At 33.2% G+C, this 24,896-nt stretch overlaps 2 protein-coding genes across 5 annotated transcripts; both read left to right on the top strand.

Moving 5' to 3' along the window:
• Nucleotides 1–8,795: 8,795 nt before the first annotated feature.
• Nucleotides 8,796–11,737, top strand: LOC106361141 (protein WVD2-like 5). 4 transcript variants are annotated; one of them, XM_013800849.3, is made up of 9 exons: nucleotides 8,796–8,991; nucleotides 9,594–9,806; nucleotides 9,880–10,128; nucleotides 10,214–10,254; nucleotides 10,330–10,404; nucleotides 10,522–10,618; nucleotides 10,701–10,772; nucleotides 10,853–10,963; nucleotides 11,044–11,737. In XM_013800849.3, the coding sequence occupies exons 2-9, from the start codon at nucleotides 9,600–9,602 to the stop codon at nucleotides 11,431–11,433; spliced, it is 1,242 nt and encodes a 413-aa protein (XP_013656303.2). In that variant the 5' UTR covers nucleotides 8,796–8,991; nucleotides 9,594–9,599; the 3' UTR covers nucleotides 11,434–11,737. The 4 variants fall into 4 exon arrangements, with proteins under 4 accessions (XP_013656303.2, XP_013656301.2, XP_013656302.2 ...); XM_013800847.3 differs by having other exon boundaries at nucleotides 10,519–10,618; XM_013800848.3 differs by having other exon boundaries at nucleotides 8,803–9,002.
• Nucleotides 11,738–19,043: 7,306 nt separating this feature from the next.
• LOC125577407 (S-protein homolog 9-like) lies at nucleotides 19,044–19,815 on the top strand. The gene has a single exon (XM_048738894.1). The coding sequence runs from the start codon at nucleotides 19,302–19,304 to the stop codon at nucleotides 19,722–19,724; it is 423 nt and encodes a 140-aa protein (XP_048594851.1). The 5' UTR covers nucleotides 19,044–19,301; the 3' UTR covers nucleotides 19,725–19,815.
• The last annotated feature ends 5,081 nt before the right edge of the window (nucleotides 19,816–24,896 follow it).

Raw genomic sequence — 24,896 nt, 5'->3', positions numbered from 1 at the left:
CTACTCGTATATATTTATGATCATTTGTCTTTTTTTTATGACAAAAAATTTAAACCATTGGTTACAAAAATTTAATTGTAAAATTTTTAGTATTTTTAATAATTTATAGTCGTTTTAAAAATTTAAAATATAACATATACAAAATCTAGTTTTTGTTGTATGACTAATGTCATTGTTTAATTTATTTTAAAAATTTATAGTCATTTTGAAGATTCAAAATATAACACATATAAAAAATATATATTTTTAGTATATGGCTAATGTGATTATTTAATTTATTTTAATAAATATAAAATTAAACAAAATTGATAAGTGATATACAGAGATTGTTACCAAAACTTATTTAAACCGTTTGATTAAGAAAATGTGGAGGTTTTTTTTAATAAATTTACATGAATGGACATCGGATAAGGCCATGTCTTTCTCCTTTGTAATTAAACCAAAAAAGAATATAAAAGCAATCTAATCATATCCAAAACCCCTGATATACGGGTTTCTTTTTCTTATAACATATAGTACTTGGTTCCCACTTATGTTTCCTTTTTTTTGGCCAACCAGTCATGTCTTTTCTTTATCCCAAGCTTTTCATATGTTTTTCTAAAATCCCCCATCTAAGTTCAGTTAGTGGATCTTACTCAAAAGTGAAATATGACTCTGTACATTAAAAAAAGGGTAATGTGACTCTGAATAAGATTCATTATATTTCAAGGTTTTATTATGCGCATAGATTATTAAAAGATGTATTGATATGGATTTTACCCTCTATTCTGCACTGATTCCATTCAAATTATTTCAAACTTATCTATATTAGCAAGTAGTTACACTCAATTCAAAAACTTAAAATATTCATTTCAATTTAAACAAGTTACATGATGGAGAAGATTCTATTATGTAGGGATGAAACTTATTATACAGGATCCACTTTGAAAATAGGATCTCTAGGATGTCCGGATCCAAATAGTAAAATGTCAGATCCATCACAGCCGAATATAGATCTAGATATCTCGATTTTCAAGTTTGGATATCCGGTGCAGTATTTTTAAAACATATTAATTTTTATCTTTATTAATAACTACATTTGATATATTAATATTTATACATAATATTAGTCTTATAATATTATGTTTTAACTTTTATTATCTTATATATATATATATATATATTTATTAATATTTTATAAATATTTAATTTATCTATTATATTAATTTTTTAGTATTTAAAAGAAATAATTATTTTAAATTATTTTACGGATTTGGATCCAGATACCTCTGAGTAGTATAATATCTACACATATATCCAAAATCCAAATATCTTGAAGCCACAGATCTGGATATTCTAAATTTTCTGGATATCCGGATCCATTCCAACCCTACTATTTTGTACATATATTTATTTTACTATTCCTCCACTTCTTGATATTTAAATTTGAAAAGCCACCAAAACTGAATTCAGTTTATTTGTTTTTAAAGGAAGTGCATGTGGTTTTGTTTTTGTTTTTATTTCTCCAAGCTGCATATGCCTTAAGTTCAAAGTTCACACAATATACTTTTGTTGCAATTAGATTATAAATTCTTAGAATAAAATAATGAGAAATTGTCACAAATACTACATTCATAAGATCAATTTTTATGTTTACACTAATCACTTTTACACTTACTTTTAGTGAAAAATAAAAGATAGTTATACTCATAGTGTTAACTAATCTAGACTTAGGATTTATAGTTGAAGGGTGTGGTAAGATTTTTAGAATGTGGAATTTAAAATTCTAATAAATATATAAATAAATACTTAAAAAATATATAAAAAATTGAAAAAATAGTTTCAAACATAATTTTCGATTTTCAAAAATAAAAAAAAACATTTGGAAAAAATGAATTTTTTTTATATTTTTTATAAAAAGTTCAAATTTGAAAAAGTATAATTCGAAAAAAAATTATTATTATTTTTTATTATGATTTTTATTTTTATTTAAATAATCATTTATATAATATAGATAACAATGGTATAATAGTTTTTTGCCACTTAATAATAATATATTTTTGAAAATATTCATATAGTGGTGGTAAAGATGAAAAGTGGTACTAAGATAGGGGTAATCATAAAATTTTCCCAATAATGACGTAGAATGAATTGATGTTTAAATGATTTATTCCATTAATTTTATTTCTTTACCATTTAACTTGAATAAACTAGAACAATTATTTGATAAACTCTAAAAAAATATAAAGAGAAGCATTCCTAAATATTCATCTTCAGTTTTGATAAAAAAAATATTGGAGATAATATACTTTATTTTAACATATTCTATTCATATTATTATATTAAAATTTATTTTATTATTCTATCTCATCGTTATCATTAGAGTTTTATTTTGTGTAGACTTGTGGTAAAAAGAAGAAAATCAATTTTTTTTTAAATTGGATGATATTCAGTTGTAATAAAAAAAAATTATTAGATTTTATGGTTAATTCAATTATTATTGAATTGTATTTAAGTATATAAATAAAACTCTTTTCATTTCTTAAATAGTGTTACTTTAAAATTTTCTCACATATTAAAAAATGAATGAAATGATTTTTTATTAGTTATACCTATTTAACAATAGTATTTGAAATAAATAAAATTATTTATAAATAAATGCATTTTGCATTAATATTGATGTTATAATTCCATTAGAATTCTAAAATGAAATTTAACAAAAAGAGTAAATTTTTTACCTTTTTATTTTGGCATCTAAAGATTTTACTTATTTTTTAGTAAATTAACTTATTTGTTTAATTTCAAACGTCAATTAATAAAAATATTAAAAGTATTAGTAGTGGTGTGAGCTGAGTTGTCGAGTATCACTATCTCGGTTTGGGCTATCTCAAGTGGGCCGCTGACTAATGTGGTTTGGGCTTCGTGAAGCAAAGCCACACAACTGAGTCTTGATCAGTTAAAGAGAACGGCATCGTTTTGAGGATCATGGATCATCTTCATAACCTGAGAAGATAAGAAAAGTTGGTTAGACTTTTCTGTTACACGAGATCAGATACAGAGAAAGAGAGAGAGCTACGCGAGAGAGAAGAGACGAAGAAGCGACGGTGAAGGAGCTTACCTGATCTTCTCTCACGACTCTGATTGCCGGTGGTGCACTTTCAGATACAGCGCTTGTTCTCCGGTTACTTCAGTGTCAAGTTAACCTGAAACAAGAATACGCTGTAAGCTCTTTGTAATCTGTATACTCACATATGATCTAGTGAAAGCTTGAGAGTTTGGATCTCTCCCCAGACAGTAGGCAACGAAGTCTGGATAAACAATCTTGTGTGTTTGATCTACTTGCAACAAAAGAATCCGATCTAAGCTAATCAACAATCAACTAAAGAATCTAATCGAGTGATAACTAAGACTGTATCTGCGATATTGATTCTTAACAAGTGGTATCAGAGCGCTGGTTTAGGTGCAGGAGGTTAAGATCAGGTTGCGGTAAAGCGATCTAAGGCATTGACGATCTACTGTTGTTGTTGAGGTGCTGCTACTGCGAACATATCTCCATGGAAGCGGTTAAGAAGTTTGAGATGGAGAAGTTCGATGGCAGGGGGGATTTTGGTCTCTGGAAGTTCAAGATGAAGATGCAACTTGAACTACAAGGACTAGGCTATGTCCTTGAAGGGGATACTGGTTCTGAATCATCAGATGGAGATGATAAAGAGTTGAAACCAGTAAAGCAAGATGAGAAAGATCCTAAGGCTAAGGAGAAGGACACTAGAGCAAGAAACCTCATATGCGCTAGTCTTTCTAATATAGTCCTAAGGAAAGTCATGCGGGAGCAGACTGCTATGGGAGTATGGAAAGCTCTCGAGGCTGACTACCAGACGAAGACACTCCCAAATCGAATCTACCTCAAGCAAAGCTTTGCAAGCTTCAAGATGCAAGAAACTAAAAGCATTGAAGAAAACATGGACTCTTTCCTAAAGCTGATCGATGACCTGGCCAGTCTAAGCATTACCGTATCAGATGAAGATCAAGCCATTCAGATACTGACAAGTCTCCCATCTCAGTATGATGCATTGGTCCACACACTGAAGTATGGATCTGGTAAAGATACACTGACGGTCAAAGAAGTGACTTTGGCCGCTTATGCCAAAGAAGCAGAGTTAAGGGAAAAAGGCATGCTTGGAAAGAGCAAATCGGAAGGTGAAGGCTTATTTGCTGACAGAGGTAGACAAAGTAAGCGTCAAGGAAGCTCAACTTATCGAAATAGAAGTAAGAGCAATGGAAGCAGGTCAAAGAAGAATCAGGAAAAGCCTAAAGCACGTGAGTGTTGGTCCTGCGGTAAAGAAGGACATTATAAAAGGGACTGCCCAGAGAGAAAAGAAAACTATCAGAAGACTCAAGCAGCAAATGTGGTACAATCCAGAGAACCAATGATACTTACTGCCAGCGTTCATGACACAAGACATGAATGGGTTCTAGACTCTGGATGCATGTTCCATATCACTCCTGATAAAGGTGCGCTGTTTGATTTTGAGGAAATAGGTGGAGGCAAAGTCTTAATGGGAAACAACACTCACAGTGAGGTAAAAGGTATGGGAAAATTAAAGATCCTAAATCCTGACAAGACTGAAGTCATCCTAACAAATGTGAGGTATATGCCCTCAATGGGGAGAAATCTTATATCTTACGGTCAGTTGGAAAAGAATGGCTGTAACTATGAAGGATCTGATTTTCGAGTGACGTTCTACAAAGGAGGAAAGAAAGTATTGTCTGGTAAATACAAGGAAGGGTTGTACTATCTTGAAGGGTCAGTTGAAAAAGGAGTTGTAGCTGTTGCAAGACCAGAGGTTGACAAAGCTCAGAGATGGCATTCTCGCCTAGGACACATGGGTTTAAAGTGTATGAACATCCTAGTAAAGGAAGGCTACTTAGATGGAAACGAAGTTCAAACACTAAACTTCTGTGAAGAGTGTGTTCTGGGGAAGTCTCAAAAACAGAGTTTCAAATCCGGGAAACATACATCTAAAGGAATACTTGAGTACATTCATTCTGATTTATGGGGCTCTCCTGGAGTTGAAGAAAGCTTAGCTGGCTGCAAATACTTGATCACGTTTATCGATGATTTCTCGAGAAAGGTCTGGATAAAATTTCTGAGAACCAAGGATGAAGCCTTCTCAAGTTTCAGAGAATGGAAGCAGCTAGTTGAAACTCAAACAGGAAAGAAGGTTAAGTGCTTACGAACAGATAACGGTCTTGAGTTCTGTAACAAGGCTTTTGATGGTCTATGTAAAGAAGCTGGGATTAAGAGGCACAAGACGTGTTCTTATACTCCCCAACAGAATGGTGTATCAGAAAGGATGAATTTAACAATAATGAACAAGGTAAGGTGCATGTTAGCAGAAACGGGGTTTGGGAAACAGTTTTGGGCAGAAGCAGCTTCAACTGCAGTATATTTGATCAACAGGTCACCAACTTCGTCTCTAAACTTCAAAATTCCTGAAGAGCTCTGGTCAGGGAAGAAAGTCAGTCTGGATCATCTAAGACGTTTTGGAAGCGTTGCTTATGTGCACACTAGGCAGGATAAAGTAAGCCCTAGAGCTGAGAAAGGTTATTTCATGGGTTACCCTGAAGGTACAAAAGGGTATAGAGTATGGATGCCGACTCAAGGAAAATGCACTGTGAGCAGAGACATAGTTTTCCACGAGGAACTAGTGTTCAAAGATACTATGGAAGAAAGCTCTAACAAGAAAGGAAGCTCCAAAAGAGTCAGCTTTAATTTCGACAAGGTTCAACGGATTACTGATGTAGGTGGAGCTGATACAGAATCAGAAGAAGATTCGTCTAAATCAGAGTCTTCATCAGAATCAGAGTCTGAAGTTGAAGCAGAATCAGTTGAGGAAAAATCAGAAGGCTCAGGTTCACCTGAATCACTGAGTGACTATGTACTCGCTAGAGACAGAGGGAAAAGACAGTTAAGGAAACCAGCTATGTTTGAAAGCGGTGATTTCGTTGCTTATGCTCTCGTATGTGCTCAAGACATGGAAATACAAGAACCAAGAACAGTAGCAGAAGCTAAGAAGAGCAAATACTGGAAGGAGTGGAAGAAAGCAATGGAAGAAGAGATAAAGTCTCTGTCTAAGAATGAAACTTGGAGACTAGTTCAGAAGCCGAGCAAAAAGAGAATAGTTGGATGTAAGTGGATTTTCAAGTTCAAAGAAGGAATCCCTGGAGTTGAACCTCCAAGGTTTAAAGCGAGATTGGTAGCTCAAGGCTTCACTCAAGTTGAAGGGATAGACTACAATGAGATCTTTTCTCCCGTGGTTAAGCACGTGTCTATCAGATTGTTGCTATCTATCGTGGTAAACTTTGATCTAGAACTTGAACAACTTGATGTAAAGACAGCTTTTCTCTATGGAACTCTAGACGAAGAAATCTACATGAACCAACCAGAATGCTTTGTCAATAAGGGGGATGAATCAAAGGTGTGCTTGCTGCAGAAATCGTTGTACGGACTTAAACAGTCACCTAGGCAGTGGAACCATAGATTTGATGAGTTTATGAAAAAGCAGGGGTTTGTTCAGAGTGAAAACGATCAGTGTGTTTACTTCAAGGGAAATGAGCTAAAGGAGAGAGTGTATCTACTTCTGTATGTTGATGACATGCTAGTCGCAGCTAAAGATATGAGCAAAATTCAGAAACTGAAAGACAGTTTGAAGACAGAGTTTGAAATGAAGGATTTGGGAAAGGCTACTCGCATTTTGGGAATGGATATAATGCGAGACAGAAAACTAGGAATACTGAAGTTGTCTCAGGAGAAATACCTAAGACAGGTTATAAGAAACTTCAATATGGAAGGAGCAAAAGCTGTGGTTACCCCTACGAGTTCTCAGTTTAAATTGAAGAAACTAACAGAGAAGGAACAGAAAGCAGAAGCTGAGTACATGGATAAGATACCCTATTCTAGTGCTGTTGGAAGCCTAATGTACGCTATGATAGGTTCTCGACCAGATTTGGGATATGCTATCTGTCTGATCAGCAGATACATGGCTCAACCAGGACGAGGTCACTGGGAGGCAGTTAAATGGGTTTTCAAGTATCTGACAGGGGCACTGGATATCAGTTTAACGTTTACCAAACAAGATCAGTTTGACATAGTAGGGTACAGTGACTCAGACTATTCTGCTGACTTGGATGGTAGAAGGTCAGTCTCAGCGTATGTGTTTCAAGTAGGGGGGAATACTGTAAGTTGGAGATCAACACTTCAGTCTGTGGTAGCATTATCAACCACAGAAGCTGAGTATATGGCTCTAACGGAAGCAGCTAAGGAAGGGAAGTGGCTTTTAAAGATCTGTGATGAATTGGGGTTTAAGTTCAGCAGCTTTAAGTTGTTTTGTGACTCACAGAGTGCAGTATGCTTAGCTAAGAATGCAGTCTACCATTTTCGAACTAAGCATATGGATACTAAGTACAATTTCATCAAAGACAAGGTCCGCGAAGGTTTAGTTGATCTACAGAAAGTTCACACTACCCTAAATGCTTCAGATTTTCTGACTAAGAGTTTACCTGGAAATGCTTTCGAGCGATGTTTGGGCCAACTCAAGTTGGTGGCTTAATCCAAGCTGGTGGAGCTCCTTGAGGGTCAAGTCGATTAGATACCTCGGAAGAAGGAGCATAATAAAACGAGTCAGCTAACAGGTATATGTAAGCTTGATTCAACGTCTAAAGGATTAGACAGTCAAATCGACAAGGTTTCAGAACTGGTTAAAGTCTGAAGGTTACTCAAGCACTGTGACGAAGAGGAAAAACACTTACGTTGATGTATAATGAGAATCGGTTGAGGCTCTCGGTCTTCGGTTTATAGAAATTCAGAGGAAGTACTGCGTCAGGAGAAGTTTTCTGATTCGGGTTGATGAGGTCAGTCATCTATGAGATAGTGAATCAGGGTGTATGATACGACAGATGAATGAAGAGGTGGAGTTGATGAAACAGCGATAACTACAGTAGTGATCAATTGAGCTTGAAGGTTGATTCAAGAAGTTCTGAGGAGATATGTTCGACAGAGAAAGAGAAGTGTTACCGACAAAGGTGGAGATTGTGAGCTGAGTTGTCGAGTATCACTATCTCGGTTTGGGCTATCTCAAGTGGGCCGCTGACTAATGTGGTTTGGGCTTCGTGAAGCAAAGCCACACAACTGAGTCTTGATCAGTTAAAGAGAACGGCATCGTTTTGAGGATCATGGATCATCTTCATAACCTGAGAAGATAAGAAAAGTTGGTTAGACTTTTCTGTTACACGAGATCAGATACAGAGAAAGAGAGAGAGCTACGCGAGAGAGAAGAGACGAAGAAGCGACGGTGAAGGAGCTTACCTGATCTTCTCTCACGACTCTGATTGCCGGTGGTGCACTTTCAGATACAGCGCTTGTTCTCCGGTTACTTCAGTGTCAAGTTAACCTGAAACAAGAATACGCTGTAAGCTCTTTGTAATCTGTATACTCACATATGATCTAGTGAAAGCTTGAGAGTTTGGATCTCTCCCCAGACAGTAGGCAACGAAGTCTGGGTAAACAATCTTGTGTGTTTGATCTACTTGCAACAAAAGAATCCGATCTAAGCTAATCAACAATCAACTAAAGAATCTAATCGAGTGATAACTAAGACTGTATCTGCGATATTGATTCTTAACAAGTGGAAACATTAAAAACTCCCCATCACTCCCACGATTAAAATAAAATAATAAAACCGTCGAGTAACCGTAACTCCCTGATGACGTGGCAATTAGAGTTCGGACAGCCACTGTAATAAATATTAAAACATTTTATCATTTTTCTGTCTTCACAAAAAAAAGCTCTCTCTTTGTTTTTTTTTCTAATTCACAGACAGAATCAAAGACCAAGAATCCATCCACTCAAGAACCACTCGAGAACAAATCGAAATCTCACAGCCTATGAAACCTCGTCCTTCTCGTTCGATGTTTGCTTCAATGGATATTTGATTTGCTCTGGGACTAAGTCTGGTGAGGAAGATGTTCGTCTTAGTGTTCTCGTCTTCTCCTTTTTTTTTTTTTTCTTTCTTCTTTGTAAACTGGAGGAAGTTCTTATGAATCTGAGGAACTTGTCTGCTTGTCCGTTTTCATTGCTTTGGTCTGAGTGTCGGTAGATCGATGTTTTTTAACTGCCATCTAACCGATTTGCTTCACTGCCATGGTTACTGAGCTCAGTACCACGAGATTTAGGTTTAAACCTGATTTAGATATGCGTCTGTTTCTGGATCGATTCAGGAAAGTGTATGTGAGTAAGCTGATTGAGACTCGTCTATGGATCCATTTACATATATGTATTAGAAATGGCTTAACACTGAAAGTTTTTTTTTCATGTTTCAACACTTTTAGAATGTAGCTTGAGTCTTGGTCACTGTCACAATATTGATTGACATGTAAATTTCACTTCCTAACCCCTAGAAACTCAACTCACTCTGGTTGTGTGTGGAAAATGTTTGTTGTCTGTTGATTAATTTATATAACAACGCATGGTTCAAGGGAATGATTTTTGCTGGTGCTATCACCCTTTTTTGTCTCTTCACTTACATCAGTTAGTTCCATATATGTTGTTTTTGTAGTTTACTATGGATCCTGAAAGTGTCATCATGGTGGCTGATGGGAGTGAACCTGCTCTTGTAAATAGTGGTTTAACAATGGAAAGTGTCGGTATTGAAGTAAATGGTTTTGCTTCCGGCGAAACATTGGATGCTACTTCAGAAATTCAGAATGAGAATTCAGGAGATAGTTCCACTTTGGATGCAATTGAACACTCCAAAGAGGTTGCAGCTGAGGTTGGTAACTGTATGGTTAATCTACTCGCCTGTCAGATAAACGGTTTTGTTCTCACTTTTTTTTCTTTTGTAGGGTACACAAGTTGAAAATGTAGATGAACCAAAGTGTATTAAAGGCCAAAAGGCTCAACGGAAGCTAAAGAATGAGAAAATCTCAGGTGGTAAGAGTGCTCCATCATCGGTTCATATCAAAAAGAAGAAAGAGAGGAATGGTGCAGATGCTAAAGTTGCAGCATCAAATGGTTCTGTTGCTCCTGGTGCACACACAACAAAGTCTCTAAAGAGCACGCCATTAAACGGTAGAGAGGCTCAAGTCACGGAGGTAATAATCCCTCACAATTTGCTATTAAGTTTATCTGATTTGGCTTATGCATATTCTCATGTGACCTATTCTTGTGACATATCAGCATGGAAAGCAAGAAGCTGCACTAGCTGAAAGCACCGCCGGGTATTGAGTCCTCTTTCCTCATGGTCTTGAAGACTAGGCTTTGGCGCTAAGTCTTATCATTTATCTTTGATACAGGGACAAGGTGAAAGCAAAGGCTCAAAAGAAACAAGTACATGAAACATCTGAAGATGATACTCAGTCTTCTTCTAAGTATTTGTTTCACCTTTATATTTTTACCACCTCTTCTTCCCTGGGGCCTTTCTGCATTTTGGCTCTTATTTGTAGCATTTTATGTTGATTATAACTTTTTTTATGGTTTCTTAGTAGCCCGCAAGCAGAAGATGGCAAACCTCGTAAAGTTGGTGCACTTCCAAATTATGGGTTTAGTTTCAAATGTGACCAACGTGCTGAAAAGAGAAGAGAGGTTTGCGTTTTAATCCGCTTGCTTCTCCTCTCTCCAGAAGCATTTTTAAAAGTAATCATATATCTGATTTCATATGGTGCAGTTCTATGTTAAGCTTGAGGAAAAGACTCACGCCAAAGAAGAGGAGATTAATAGCATGCAGGCCAAGTCCAAGGTTGTCTTCCCAAACCCTCTTCTTTGTCATAGTGTTCTCCACCTACTTTTGCTGAAACAAAACTCTTGCTACTCTCTCAGGAAACACAAGAAGCTGAGCTTAGGAAGCTAAGGAAGAGCCTGAACTTCAAAGCCACACCCATGCCTAGCTTTTATCAAGAACCTCAACCTCCTAAAACAGAGTTAAAGAAGGTACTTATGCTCTCTTCAACAACCATCATCTCACTTTTTTCGTAAAGTACTACTTCTCATTGTTATTTACTTCCAAGTAGATACCACCAACAAGACCAAAATCTCCAAAACTCGGGAGAAAGAAGACTGATTCTGAAGAAACTCAAACTCCTCGCCTAGGTAGACTGAGCCTAGATGAGAAAGCTTCTAAAGATAACTCAGCTTCCAAGGGAATTGTGCCAACAGTTGATCACAAGAAGCAACCGTTGCGCAAGTCACTTCCAAGATTGCCATCTCAGAAAACAGCTCTCCCTGATGGAAAACCCGCTGCAACATCAGCAAAGGTGAAACCTGAAAGAAAGAAACCTGAAAAAGATGCAGAAACTTCACATCTCACAGAAGAGGAAGCACAAGTGACTGTATCTTTAAGGATGGATGAAGAAAGAGCCGAGACCATTGAGGTATCTGAAGTAGTTGCTATTGAGCACTAAGATATACATACTATTACACTCTCAAGACTCATCTTGCATTAATTAATGAGGAGGACAAGAGGAAAAGAAACCGTATGATATTTATATTTATATAATATCTTGGACCAAAACTTTATCCGAGAAGAAATGGGTAAAAAGTGTGAAAGGAATCATATGGGTTTGGTTCTAAAGGTTGCTGCTTTCAAATAGTTCTATGTTTGATGGTGATGTTGCTTTAAGTTGTTTTTTTTTTCATGTCAAGATCTTTTTCTTTTGATGCTTTGATTTTTAAAAGGTGAATATTCAGGAGATTATGCGTTCGCTCTGTGTATTCTTTCTTTCTCTATGTCTTACCAAAAAAAAAAAATTCTTTCTTTCTCTATTTTGATGCAATACTTTTTGTTATGTTCCACCAAAAAAATATGCTTGAAGATATGGAAAGAAAAGTTCAACGTACATAATCACACCCTGCATTGCTTAATACACAGGTATCATCATTTTTAAAAAATCTCCCAACCAAAACCTATTGAGATTTCAGATTTTATTTCACTTTAATTGTATCTTTCTGGTAAAAATATACTAGCTACAGTAATATATTGTGTTTTACAAAACAACAAAAGAATCACATCTCATAAGAAGAGAAAGACATATAAATTGTGTTTATTTGCCTTTCTTATGTATAAAACATTTTGTTACATGTATCACATGTACAAGCCTTCTTCCTCCTAAACGTCAACAAGAAAATGCACCATATCCTATAACATTGCATCATCACCATCGATTTATATTAGTTTTCTTATCAATAATAACACTAGATAGAAGTAATTCGATCAATCTTGTATCACAATTAAAGGTGTCTTGACTCTTAAGCAGGAAATAAACCACCTGAAGAGGTATCGGTCGAGGAAAAGGCTTGTTTGTGCTCAGTAAGCTCTCATATGGCGAGTCCCAGCTGAAAATTTATCATAGAGTATGAATTAGAAGTACGGGTTTCATCTTAACATTGAAAAGTTATAACAAACCAATCATATAAATTCAATATAGAAACAAATACTTCTTTTTGTTATTTTTTCCGCACATTTTGTACTAATAACCCCTAGTCACAATTTTTCATTAAGAAGATTGTTCATTGGTTGTCACCTTATAGCAGGTTCCAAAACTCGACATTGTTGGCTGGTTCTGCATTCACGCCATTGTTCTCTTGTCTGGTTCTATTGATTAAGCCCTTCAATGTGAAGAAATGAAGAAGCAATATATATATATTATGTATGTTGTGGCCTAACTAGTCATATTTCCAAATTTTAGCAAAAAGAAAAACTAGTCATAGTTTGTACGCCGTGAATGAGTCCCTCGAAAGCTTGATGTAAAAAAAAAATTGGTTCTAACTTCCAAGATATGTATATGCGTTTAATTCTATTCATTGAATAATAATACTTGATCGAACAATAATGGCCTGATTGGTAAAACTTGATCGAACAATATATATATATATACCAAGAAGGAAGTGGAAGAAACCTAGCGAATCAGCATATCCTACGAAGACGTTAGGAAACATCGTGTTATTGTTGTCTCTATTAAAAGTTCTTCTTAACAACATGTTAATTGTAATTTACGTTTCATGTAATATGTTACATTGATTTGATATCCATAAACATAAGCTGTTATAAAAAAAATTGACAAAAAAACTATTTGGATGCAGTTTTCGGCGGCCACCGTCTGTCGTAGCCACTCCGACAAGTCAAACTTTTATGACTTTCAATCTGTCGACGGCCAATACCCCACCATATACACCCATAATATCTCTTCCTACAAGCCTTCTCCTATTTTTCTGACGAGCCTCTGCATGCAAGGCCCTAATCCAAAATTAAAATGTGCATTTTAATCAGCTGGGTGATTTAAAAAAAAAAATTGACAAATTTAGCTGTAAAAAATGAAACACGTTATGCCCTACGCCGTCGCTTAGGTTGCTTCCGCAGCGGGCCGGACCTGTACATTTCGGCTCCAGAAACGGTATGAGGATGGCTCGTGTCTCGTAGCCGGGTACTGCGTTTTTAATCCACCCTTCTTCTTTTTAGATATGCATATATATTTTCTCATTGGAGTCAATGCTTTAATTTGTCATTTGATTCCATTTAATGTATTCTAGTTGAATATTATCTGTGTGGTTACTGATTACGCTGTATGTGGACAATTCTTTGGCTTTTGAGTAGTTGCTTTGAATTTTGTGCATGTTTTTGACATTTTGCTTTATTGAGGTTAGAATTGTGCATTTTATGTCCTGTGAAAGTTGTTAATTCTGAATTTGGCAAAAGTATTTCAAGAGTTGATGATCATGTCATCTAGTTAACTGATACTTTTGTTGTCCAAGGTAAAGCAATGCATTTTCTTTGTATGTAAAGGAAGAGCTAGAAACTTGACCGGAACAGAAGACGAGAACTAGGACATGGCTGAAAAACGTATGGAAAATGCGGGCAGATTGTACAAGTCCGTACTATGTTCTTGGCTGGCTAAGGCCATGATTATCGGCGGTCCGAACTTTGGTCCTTAAGTATTTTGGGCCGAAAAATAATTCGAAAATGGGTTTAATTGTGCGGGACGAGCCTTAACTAAGATCGTTCTTATGTTGTCCTTCCTTACCAGCTGTCGAGTGGAGATGAAACGGTGTCGTTGGGTAGGGAAAACCCTCGTTTCGTTTCAGATTATCGATCTCACCGTCTTCCGATTCTCTCTCTGGCGACTCATGTGGCGATAGTACACCGACGACGTGATCGCTGTTTTCTCCTCTCATCTCTCCTCTCATCTCCCCCGCCTCGGTCACGAATCCCTCACGAGTCAATCCCGAGCCTGTCTCGAAGCCCATTCCCAGCCGTTTGTTTTCAATTAAAAAAGGTATGTGTTCCTTTGTCGTTCTTGATCTACTTCCTCCGCATGATGGGTTCTTTGATTTTAGTTGTGAAGATTTGTTTGGTAGATTAGAGTCATTTTATCGATGTAGTTGGTCGTACTTGGTTTCCTAGATTCTATTTTTTGATTAAATGTTCTGTTGATTAGGTTCAGTTTCTCGATTGTTTCCTCGCCTGTATTCGTGTGAATCTTTGTTGTGATGATAAGTTAAGTATATTACATTCTGTCTCTTTATTGAATGATGATGATGATCGTTCATAGCTTTGTAGTTGTTTCGTATCAACTATTGTCTTTGTTATTGTGTTGTCGATAGCTCTGTAGTTTAGATGGTTTCTGAAACTTGTTACGAAACATGATATGTTTTAGATTTGTATTTACGTAGAGATGATAGCTTAAATGGTTTGTTGGTTTTTGAAGCAAAGTTGGTAACTTTTTAATGTGTATTGAAGTAACTACACTTATTGTTCACTCTTCTAACTTTTGTAGTTAATCATACTGTAAACGATTGTGCAAGAGACCTGACAGGTTCAAAAAAAAAACCAAGTTTTAAAAATATATATAGTGATAAGGCTGTGAATGTAATTGTTTTCGAACGTGAATGCCATGTTTGTAGTTTGGTTTAGAAGTTACTTTAACGAAATGGTGTTGTCTGCTTGGATTGTAGTTCCATTTGTACCTTATAGGTTTTGTAGTTGTAGTAGAGCTGATGGCTTTCGTAGTAAAATTTAATGATCCATTAATCTAGAGCTGATAGCTTTCGTACTTGTAGTTTAGTAATAACTCCTGATTAGACATAGGTAGATAATGGTTAGTTGGTTTTGGAGTTATTACTTGTTAAAGTTTCCCCTATTAAATCTCCAAATCGTCTTTCCCTTCTCTCTAATCTCTTCTCATTCTCTAAAATCTCTTCTCATTCTCTATAATCTCTTCTCTTCTTCTTCCAATTTTATTTGTGTTTGTTTTTTAATTGCAATGTAATAAAATGTTTGAAATTTGGTTGAATAAAATTTGATTTTCTTATTAATTATTCAATTTGTTTTATCTAATATATTTAAGTTTTTGCAAAAAAAAAAAATTATACTTAAGGACCAAACAAAAGTCCCACTAATAATCACAAAAATTAACCAAAGTCTTTATAATTATCCTAAACTACTAATATGATTAAAATATCCTAAGGACTCTGTTTTTAGTCCAACCGATAATCATGGCCTAAAGGTAGCCAGCACGAATATTCTTCTCTATGATGATGAGCTCAGCAAGTAATTAAAATATCAACAGAACTTTAGGCCCGAGATAACGGAGCTTATATTTATTATGTGGGCTTAAATGGATTATGCCTTGGAATCACGATACGTTTAAGATAGTTGCATAGGAGATACGTGAGAATTGGGACTTGAAGCATTCTTAACTTCATTACTTTTTCTTTCACTTAATCACTAAAAAAATTAGGGTGGACATTCAGACATCTATTCTAAATCGGTCTAGATCTATTTGATTAAGCTATCTGTTTGATTTTGGTTCAGATCTATTTTGATTTTGGGTTTATGAAATTAGATATTTAAGCTTCATTCAGCTATTTCAATATTTTGGTTCAGCTTCGATTCAAATTTTTGCGGGTTCAGTTTAAGTTCGCATATCAATTTAAAATTATATAAAAAATCAAAAATTTAATATAACTTAAATCTAAAAATAAAAATAATATACATTATATAAATTTGAATATCTTGTAGTAAATATATGAAATAAACATGAAATGAGTTACTTTTAGCTACTTGCATAGAGACCTAATAAGTATTTTGGCGTTATGAGTATTTTGAATATTTTATCTATTTTCAAATATTTTGGATAATTTCGATTATTTTTGAGCATGTTGGATAGTTTTAGTACATTTGACTAAACATAATTAATATATTTAAATATATAATTATATTGAGTTATTTTGAATACCCGAAATATTTCGGTATTGATCGAATTTATATCCGGTTCTTCATATACCAAAATTTTGAATCCGTTTGATTTATATATATATATATATATATATATATATATATTTGATCATATTCAGATATTTTTATTTTAGATTTATAAGGTTAGATATGTAAGCTCCACTCGGCTATTTTAATATTTTGGTTCAGCTTCAATTCAGATTTTTGCGGGTTCAGTTTGAGTTCGAATATCTATTTAAAATTATATAAAAAATCAAGAATTCAATATACTTTAATCTAAAAATAAAAATAATATACAGTATATAAATTTGAATATCTTATGGTAAATACATGAGATAAACATGAAATGAGTTACTTTTAGCTACTTAGATAGAGAACTAATAAGTATTTTGGTATTTTGACTATTTTTGAATATTTTAATTATTTTTCAAATATTTTGGATAATTTCGATTATTTTTTTTAGTATGTTAGATAGTTTTAGTACATTAAACTAAGCACAATTAATATATTTAAATATATAATTTTATTGAGTTATTTTGAATACCCGAAATATTTCGGTATGGATCGGATTTAGATCTGGTTCTTCATATACCAAAATTTTGAATCTATTTGGATTTCTTACCAATTTCTGCTCGAATTCAATATATTTTTTGGATCAGATTCAGATATTTTGTCCAACCCTAAAAACTTTGAGAAAAAATTCTAATAATTTGTATCATTTTATTTATAAATCTAATATCAAAAATATAATCCACGTTTTAACGCGGGTCGGAAATCTAGTTTCTTATTAAATGATTGAATCGATGTGATTTGAGTTTTTAAACCTATTGCCTTAGAGCAAGTTCAATGGGGGGGTTTTTAGGGTGGTGTTCTTAGCGCAATATAAGAAGCCTACCGTACTCTTGTAGAGGAAATTTTTTTTGTATAATCCGTTTTTTTTTTGTTTACGCAATTTATGTGTAGCTTAGAACATCTCTAATGTAAAATTCCATTTTTTCTTCCAAAATAGGGTAAAAATGCTTCAAACTTATTCTATTTTCTACTTGATAATGGAGTAGTGAACAAAAATAAATAAATTACTCTATTTATGAGTAAATCTCATTATGGAGCGGGAAATAGAGTAGGATTGGAGTACTATTTATTCCATACTTCTTTTACTCTATTTTGGAAGGAAAATTGGTGTTGGATTGGAGATGCCCTTAGATTGTTATGATTCAAAATGACTTTTGTTTACATTTTAAATATAGTAAACTAAAACAATGATTTGATATATTTTCTGTTACTTTTTCAAAAAAAAAGTTATTTATCAAGTTGATTCCTTTTAACTGAATTTTTGTTTTGCTATTTTGCTTTATTTAAATCTCATGTGAGTTAAAGTCTTAAGCTTTGATTTTTTAAATGTTAGTATTATTTTTAAAAATTAATGAAACCATTAAACTATTCTTATATCGTGTAGCATTTACAAATAATACACGATTCATGTAAACATGTTCTCTAATAATATTTACAAAACTACTAGTCAAACATTAGTATATTGAAAGTTTATGATTTGTATAGAAGCTTTAATACGTTAGAAACTGTCAATTTTTATTTTATTTTTATGAAATTTTGTATTTATTTCTGACCAAAGTTCTCAATATATTAAAATTACATTTACCATATATATATGTACAAGTGGAAAATAAAACACAATTACGCCATTAATATATATTCACAATTACAAAAGTAAACATTGACTACTTTTCGTTTGAAGGTAAATACTAGATTTTGATCCGTGCAACCGCATGGGTGTTATTTTCAGTTATATATATATATATATATTTATTTATTTTATATCATTAGTGGTATACATTTTTAATTTTAATCATATATTTAAATATTTATATAATTATTTCAATACAATCATTTATAGTTTACATTTTGTAAATAATCAATTGTTTAAAACCGTCACATTTATTTGTTGCTTATTTTTCTATATTTATCTGCATTTAGTTATTAAACAAATTAATATGTACATGAAAAAAAATATTTGAAATTATTTTGTATTTAATTTATGTTAAACGTTTACCCGCCTTCAAAACTGATTTTCCTTTTAGTAATATTTTACGTTTATTCATTTTATATAATATGTTAACGTATATACAAAAGTCTAAAATATGCTAATTCTTAAACATGTATTGTAGTCTGCTAATCTTTAGCCGTTTTGTCATCGTATTATATTTTTTACCATAAATATTTTCTGTTATGAAAATAAAATTTATAAATCTATCAATTTAATATAATTTTATCATATGTAGTTCAATAATATTTTTATTTTAACATGATTGATTATGATTATAAAATAGATAAAAATAGGATAGAATTTTTATTTTAAATTTTATAAACAATAACTGTATATATATTAATGCATAATAATAGTTCATTGATAATTACAAAATTAGTGAAAATATTTATAGAAACGTTTTGAAAATTATGATATTGTTAAAATAGTTAGATCAACATAATAATTTATTTTTAATATGATTGATTGTGATTATATGATAGATAAAAATATGATAGAATATTTATTTTCATTTTTAAAATGATAAATGAATATATTAATGTATAATAATATTTCAAAACTAATTACAAAATTAGTGAAAATATTTACATATAATTTTTGAAATTAAAATCTTGTTAAAATCTTTTTAAACAGATTTCTTCGAAATTAGATATATATTTATTTATATATATATATATTAAATGAAAAGATATCAAAAGATATTATTATTAAAGTTGTTTAAAAATTCTATATATTACTAGTCTTATCAAAATATTTAATAAATGTTTTTAATGATGGTCCAACTTAAAAATCACACTTGAAAGGAAATTGTGACTTTTATTTAAATAAAATAGATATTACCCTCTTAAGAAGATGCAACGGAGACTGAATGCATGAGCATCAATTCATGACATACTTTAAATAACTCACAAGTTTTATCCTTTTGGTACTCCTATATATCAACCTAAAAATATAGAACACATCGACAAATCAAAACAATGAATCCCCTTTCATGCTTTTTGATTGTCATTGCATTGTCTGCTGAGTTGAGTAACGGAGAGTCTTACGACAAAGACTCGGTCCATTTTATAAACTCTCTTAATCCGAACAACATTCTCAGGGTCCATTGTCTAACGCACGATGATGATCTAGGCTATCATTTGTTGAGTCCTGGACAAACCTATGAATTCAGTTTTTATGAAAGTATTTTCACGACTAAAGTCAATTGTGCCTTATGGCAGGGACCTGGTTTCAAGTTCTATGCAATCTTTAGGGCATATACAGGTGGTGGTTTCATTGTCCACTATGGTAGGAAAAACTTTTGGGATGCAAGAGAAGATGGTATATATATCTCACATGGTAAAGATTCTCCCAAATTAAAGTACAACTGGTCGACCCAAGCCCTTTCACCAATTTATTAAGTGGACAAATTAAACATATATGTAACTTATTGCTCAATTGAGACTTTCGATGTCTCTTTCTAATAACATAAATAAAGACATATTTATATAATTTTAATAAAATGAATTAAATATAATTATATTCACTTCATTTCATATTCATAAATTTGTTCCTATGACACATTAAAAACACGTTGAATTTAATTATAAATACATCAAAAACGATTGTCAATTTACAATAACACTAAAACAATAGTAATTCAATAAAATTAATTAATTTTAGCCAAACATGCAAAATAAATAAAAATTATAACAATAGTATTTTTTGCTAAAATTGCAACAACAACAAAAAAATCTATCAAAATCGCAAAACATCAATTTGTTTTGTAAGAACCACAAAATTAAATTTTCCAGCAAAACTTATCCATGTTTTTCCTCAAAAATGCAAAATCAAATTTTTCTATACAAAAATAGCAAAATTAAAATTTCTCATAAAACAGAAAAATTGAGAATGTTTTTGTTAAACCTACAAATTCATGTTTTTGTCAAAAAAACGCAAAATATTGTTTCTGTCAAAACTGTCAAATTGATTTTTTTTTAAGGCCGCCGAAATCATATTTTCTACAAAAATAATAAATTATGTTTTTATATCACAACCACAAAAAAAAAAAAAAAAAAATTCGCTAAAATTTTCTTAATTTGATTTCTACCAAAATGACAAAATTTTATTTTTCGCCAAAACTTAAAAATTAAATTATTTTTTAAACCGCAAAATTATTTTTTTCACGAAAACTGATTTTTTTTAATTTTCCCGCAAAAATTCATGTTCTTGTTTTCCTTCGAAACCAAAAAAAAAAAAAGCAAGTCCCCCCTTCCCTCTCCCCCCCCCCCCCCCCCCCCCCCCCCCCCCCCCCCCCCCCCCCCCCCCAAAAAAAATGCAAATTGAGTGTTTCCACCAGAGTTATAAGAATCTAGTTTTCTTGTAAAATTAGTTCCATAGAGAAATTCCTTCTGGTTGTCAAGATACGCTCCTTGTACTGAACGTCTGTCGCTGGTATATCTTAGGTGGCCTGTTTGGAAGGTTTAGTGAGACTGGTTGAACCACAGATTTCAGGGCTACAACATGATGGTAGCGGAGGCGGTGGAGGAGGTGAGCATGCTAGTGGTTACGGAAGTAAAGTTGGCGAGAATGGTGGTGCGGGTGAATGTGAGTTTAGAGGTGCTGTAGGAGGTGTCCCTTAATTATTGCACACAACCACATATAAAGTGACCACAACCACATACGTGTTGATGCACCTCTATCCATCTTATATCAGTATAGACACGTATCCACAACCTACACAGCCACCACTAACACAATCCTACAAACCCTTTGGTCTTGATTGACCACTTCTGATGTGTCCACATCCACCAATCAACTCTAGTCAAATATACACAAAACATTGCTATTCATGACCACAACTAGTTGCGAGATGGTTTGATGACCTAATCAGTCAAAATGTTGAACTCACAAAAGAAATTTCTTTGTCATACACATCAAAAACTACATTTTTTTTTTTTTTTTGTCGTCTATCCATTTAAGCTAGATCAAGTGGAGAGCAGACGAGTTGATTCTCCGAGGAGCATCTCCATCTGTCCGGGTCTGATCTATATGGGAGAAGATAAAACCTCTGGTCCTTGCATCTTTTGCTAATCCATCTGCCCGGCCATTTCGGCTTCGAGGAATATGAGACAGTCTCACATCCTCGAAGTCTTCCTGTAACCTCTGGAACACCTCGATCTCTGTCGCGAAAGCTGGCCAGTCCATCGGGTTTGTAGTCATATCCACTAAGTCCATGCAGTCCGTCTCAAACCGTACTGCAGTGATCCCTTTGTCTCTCATACATGAGGCTGCCCAAAGTAGCCCTTCCATCTCAGCGTGCAAAGCTGAGAGGTTCCTGTTACACGCCCGTAATCCGAAGTATTCTAATCCCATCTGATCCTTAAGACTCCACCCTAAGCCACTGACACTGCCATTATTGATCCATGATGCATCAATTTGACAAGTAGGGATTCGGGGTATCCAAGGGGGCGTTGTCTCAATCTCTGTAGTGGACGGATCGTCCTGATCCTCATTTGCTTCCTCATTTTCGTTAGCCTTCCTCCAACATTCTGCCTCAAGAGACACAAGTTGGAGGGTGTCAATGGGGAATACATCTTTTCCATTGAACAGTTTGTCGTTCCTCGCCTTCCAAATGTACCAACAGATCCATGGAAAAGTATCGAATTGTGGTCTCAAAGGAGCCACCTCTATTCTCTTCCAAAATAGGAAGTTCATGTTTTGATATATGGATGTACTCGGGAAGTAACCCGGAATGGACGGATAGTCCGATAAGGCCCAAACCTGAAGAGCTGGTGGGCATTCAAAAAGAAGATGATTAATCGACTCCACTGGGCCAGCACATCTAGGACAACTCCTATCGGTGCCCAGGTGTCTATACATGAGCCTCTCTGCCGTCGCCACGCATCCCGAGATAGCCTGCCACAAAAAATGTTTCATCTTACTCGGGGCCTTTATCTTCCACACATGGCTCTGTAGGCTCGTGATACTCGGTTCTACAGCCACTCTCTGTGAAAGACTCGACTTGGTCGATCGAAGTAGGTCATAGCCAGTTTTAACTGAGTAAATTCCAGATTTTGTATGATTCCAAACATAACCATCTGGGGCATGAGAGCGAGAAGGTTTCAGCCCGAGTATTAAAGGGATATCATCTTGGTGAAAAAAATCCCGTAGAAGTTGTATATCCCACTCTTTGGTATCATTCCTAATGAAGGAATGAACAAGGAGTTGGGGTAGCATGTATACAATGTGGTCAGCTGTCTAGGTGGTCGCGCCATTACATCTGGAACCCAAGGCTCACTCCAAACCCTCGTATCTTGACCCGTACCAATTATTTTCCGTAAACCCGATATGAGTAGAGGTTTTGCTGCCATGATACTACGCCATCCATATGATGGTGAGTATGTACGCCGATCTTCCAAGGGAGAAGTGTGATTATAGTATCGTCCTTTTAAAACACGTGCTAATAAGGAGCTCGGATAATGAATTAGTCTCCATAATTGTTTTGCAAGAAGCGCGATATTGAAGTCATGGAGATCTCGAAACCCTAGTCCCCCCGAAGGTTGACTCCATGACTTCAATATCTCCATGACTCCATGCGATATTGAAGTCATGGAGATCTCGAAACCCTAGGTCGCGATATTGACCTAATTGTTTCACATTTTTGTTTCTATCTTGTGATTATTTTTTTTTCGTCTACGCATGTTTCAACCATGTCTCTGTCGTTCCATGCTTTTTCGTCCACATCTACGATTTTTATATCCACATATTTTTAATATAACTATTAAAATTAAAAAAATATCAAAATAGATGTTAAAATATATAATTTTTTTTAATTATATATATATATATATATTATTTAAATGAAAGATTAACAAAACAAACATAAAAGGGTGAACTAAATATCAATATTATGTATCCAAAAAAAAAAATACCTGTTGTACAAAAAAATATAACCCAACGACGTCTAGGGGGTGAACCTAAGAAAAAACTCTTTTCAAAACAATTCATTACTTTAATTACAACAAGATAGTTAGAATTCAATCGATTATTTTGATCAGTCGGGGGAAATTTGGACACAAAAATAAATATATAAGAGATCCAAGGTGCACTTATAACACAAAGTAGCTCATATTGTAATAAAAATAAATCCAAAGTAAACCAAAGTGTAATACTCTCTATATCATACATGGCCGGACTAAGCCGAAAACTTGCATTTATATCCTATATATTGTACTGATATCTTTCTTACACTAGATCTTCTATTTGCGCTATGTGCAAGAAATACTAATAATTTAGTTTCATTTTATAATAAATTTTAAATTTTAGATATATCTGATTTATATGTATTTTCTATAATGATATTTTCGAAATATGATTTGTTATTTTGTCCTATTTAAGTTGTTATAGAATTATACCCTTTATAAAAATTACTATTTAGATATCTCTTTATTAATATATATATATATATATATATATATATATATGTGAATGTACAAGCTGAATTTATAAATATTTATAAAATTCTACTTTTAAAAACTTATACAGATTATTCGATGTGAATTAACTACTCCTACACAATTATAAATATTTTTATTATACTTTTATTTATATTTATATTTAAATCATATAAAATATTAATCAATCTGCACAAAGTTTAACTTTTTTATATTTAGAAATTTTTTACAATGAATGTGATTATTGTATATTTATTGTGTGCAATATGTAGTCGAAATACTCTTATTTAATTTTATAAATTTATTTTTGATAGTATAATATTCAGATTTGATTTTAATCATAGCAGAAAATTATAAGAAAAATTTATGAAATTTAACTAATATAAGAAAAGTGAAAATAAATATATAGAAGTTTAAATAATGTTAATTAATATCTTATTTATTGAAATAAGAATACAATATTAGATATATGTCTTACTTGATCTAATTACTGTAAACATTAGTAATGTCACGATTATGATACTTTATTAGTTTTTTATTATAAATTTAGAAGTTTGTCAAAAATATTATTTTTAGTTTATTGATTAATATCCTTTTATAGTATAGTTTTCAATTAATGAATGTATATTGAGTATTCTTCATATAATTCGTGTATGTTGTCGCGTTCAGACTATACTATAGTGTCAATATTATTTGTAAATGTTATTACAATTTGTAAATACCTTTTTGATCGAACTCGCGTGAGATCATCTTTAATTTATATATTTATGTTGATTGCTTCATTAAATTTGCATAAGCATGATCATATAACTTTTATTGGTGAAATTGAATTAGGGACTTATGAAAAGTCACCATGTACTTTTTGTTATTATTAATGATTTTGTTTTTAAAAAGATCTTTTAGAGTACACCAATCTTTACGTTTTCTTCTTAATATCCTATTTGATTAGTTTCTATGAAGACTCAGATTATAATTTTCTAAAACCATTTGTGTCAAAACATAATATAGTAGTTTTATAAAATTTTAATTGTTAATGAAAGTAAATACTTTTATTCGTTTGATTGATAAAAGGCAGTTTGAAACACATAGATAAACAGCTTAGCTAACAAAATGTGTCTTACACAAGTAAAATTGTAA

Source organism: Brassica napus, chromosome A8 (genome assembly GCF_020379485.1).
Source record: "Brassica napus cultivar Da-Ae chromosome A8, Da-Ae, whole genome shotgun sequence".
NCBI classification, from domain to species: domain Eukaryota; kingdom Viridiplantae; phylum Streptophyta; class Magnoliopsida; order Brassicales; family Brassicaceae; genus Brassica; species Brassica napus.
The sequence above is the reverse complement of the archived record's forward strand: the minus strand, read 5'-3'. Positions and strand labels throughout refer to the sequence as shown.

Excerpts from the sequence above, each read along its gene's own strand:
- LOC106361141 (XM_013800847.3), top strand. The coding sequence starts at position 9,600 with ATGGATCCTGAAAGTGTCATCATGGTGGCTGATGGGAGTGAACCTGCT. Across the intron at positions 10,255-10,329 it reads CTAGCTGAAAGCACCGCCGG|GGACAAGGTGAAAGCAAAGG; the intron begins GTATTGAGTCCT and ends TCTTTGATACAG. Across the intron at positions 10,405-10,518 it reads GATACTCAGTCTTCTTCTAA|TAGCCCGCAAGCAGAAGATG; the intron begins GTATTTGTTTCA and ends ATGGTTTCTTAG.
- LOC125577407 (XM_048738894.1), top strand. The coding sequence starts at position 19,302 with ATGAATCCCCTTTCATGCTTTTTGATTGTCATTGCATTGTCTGCTGAG.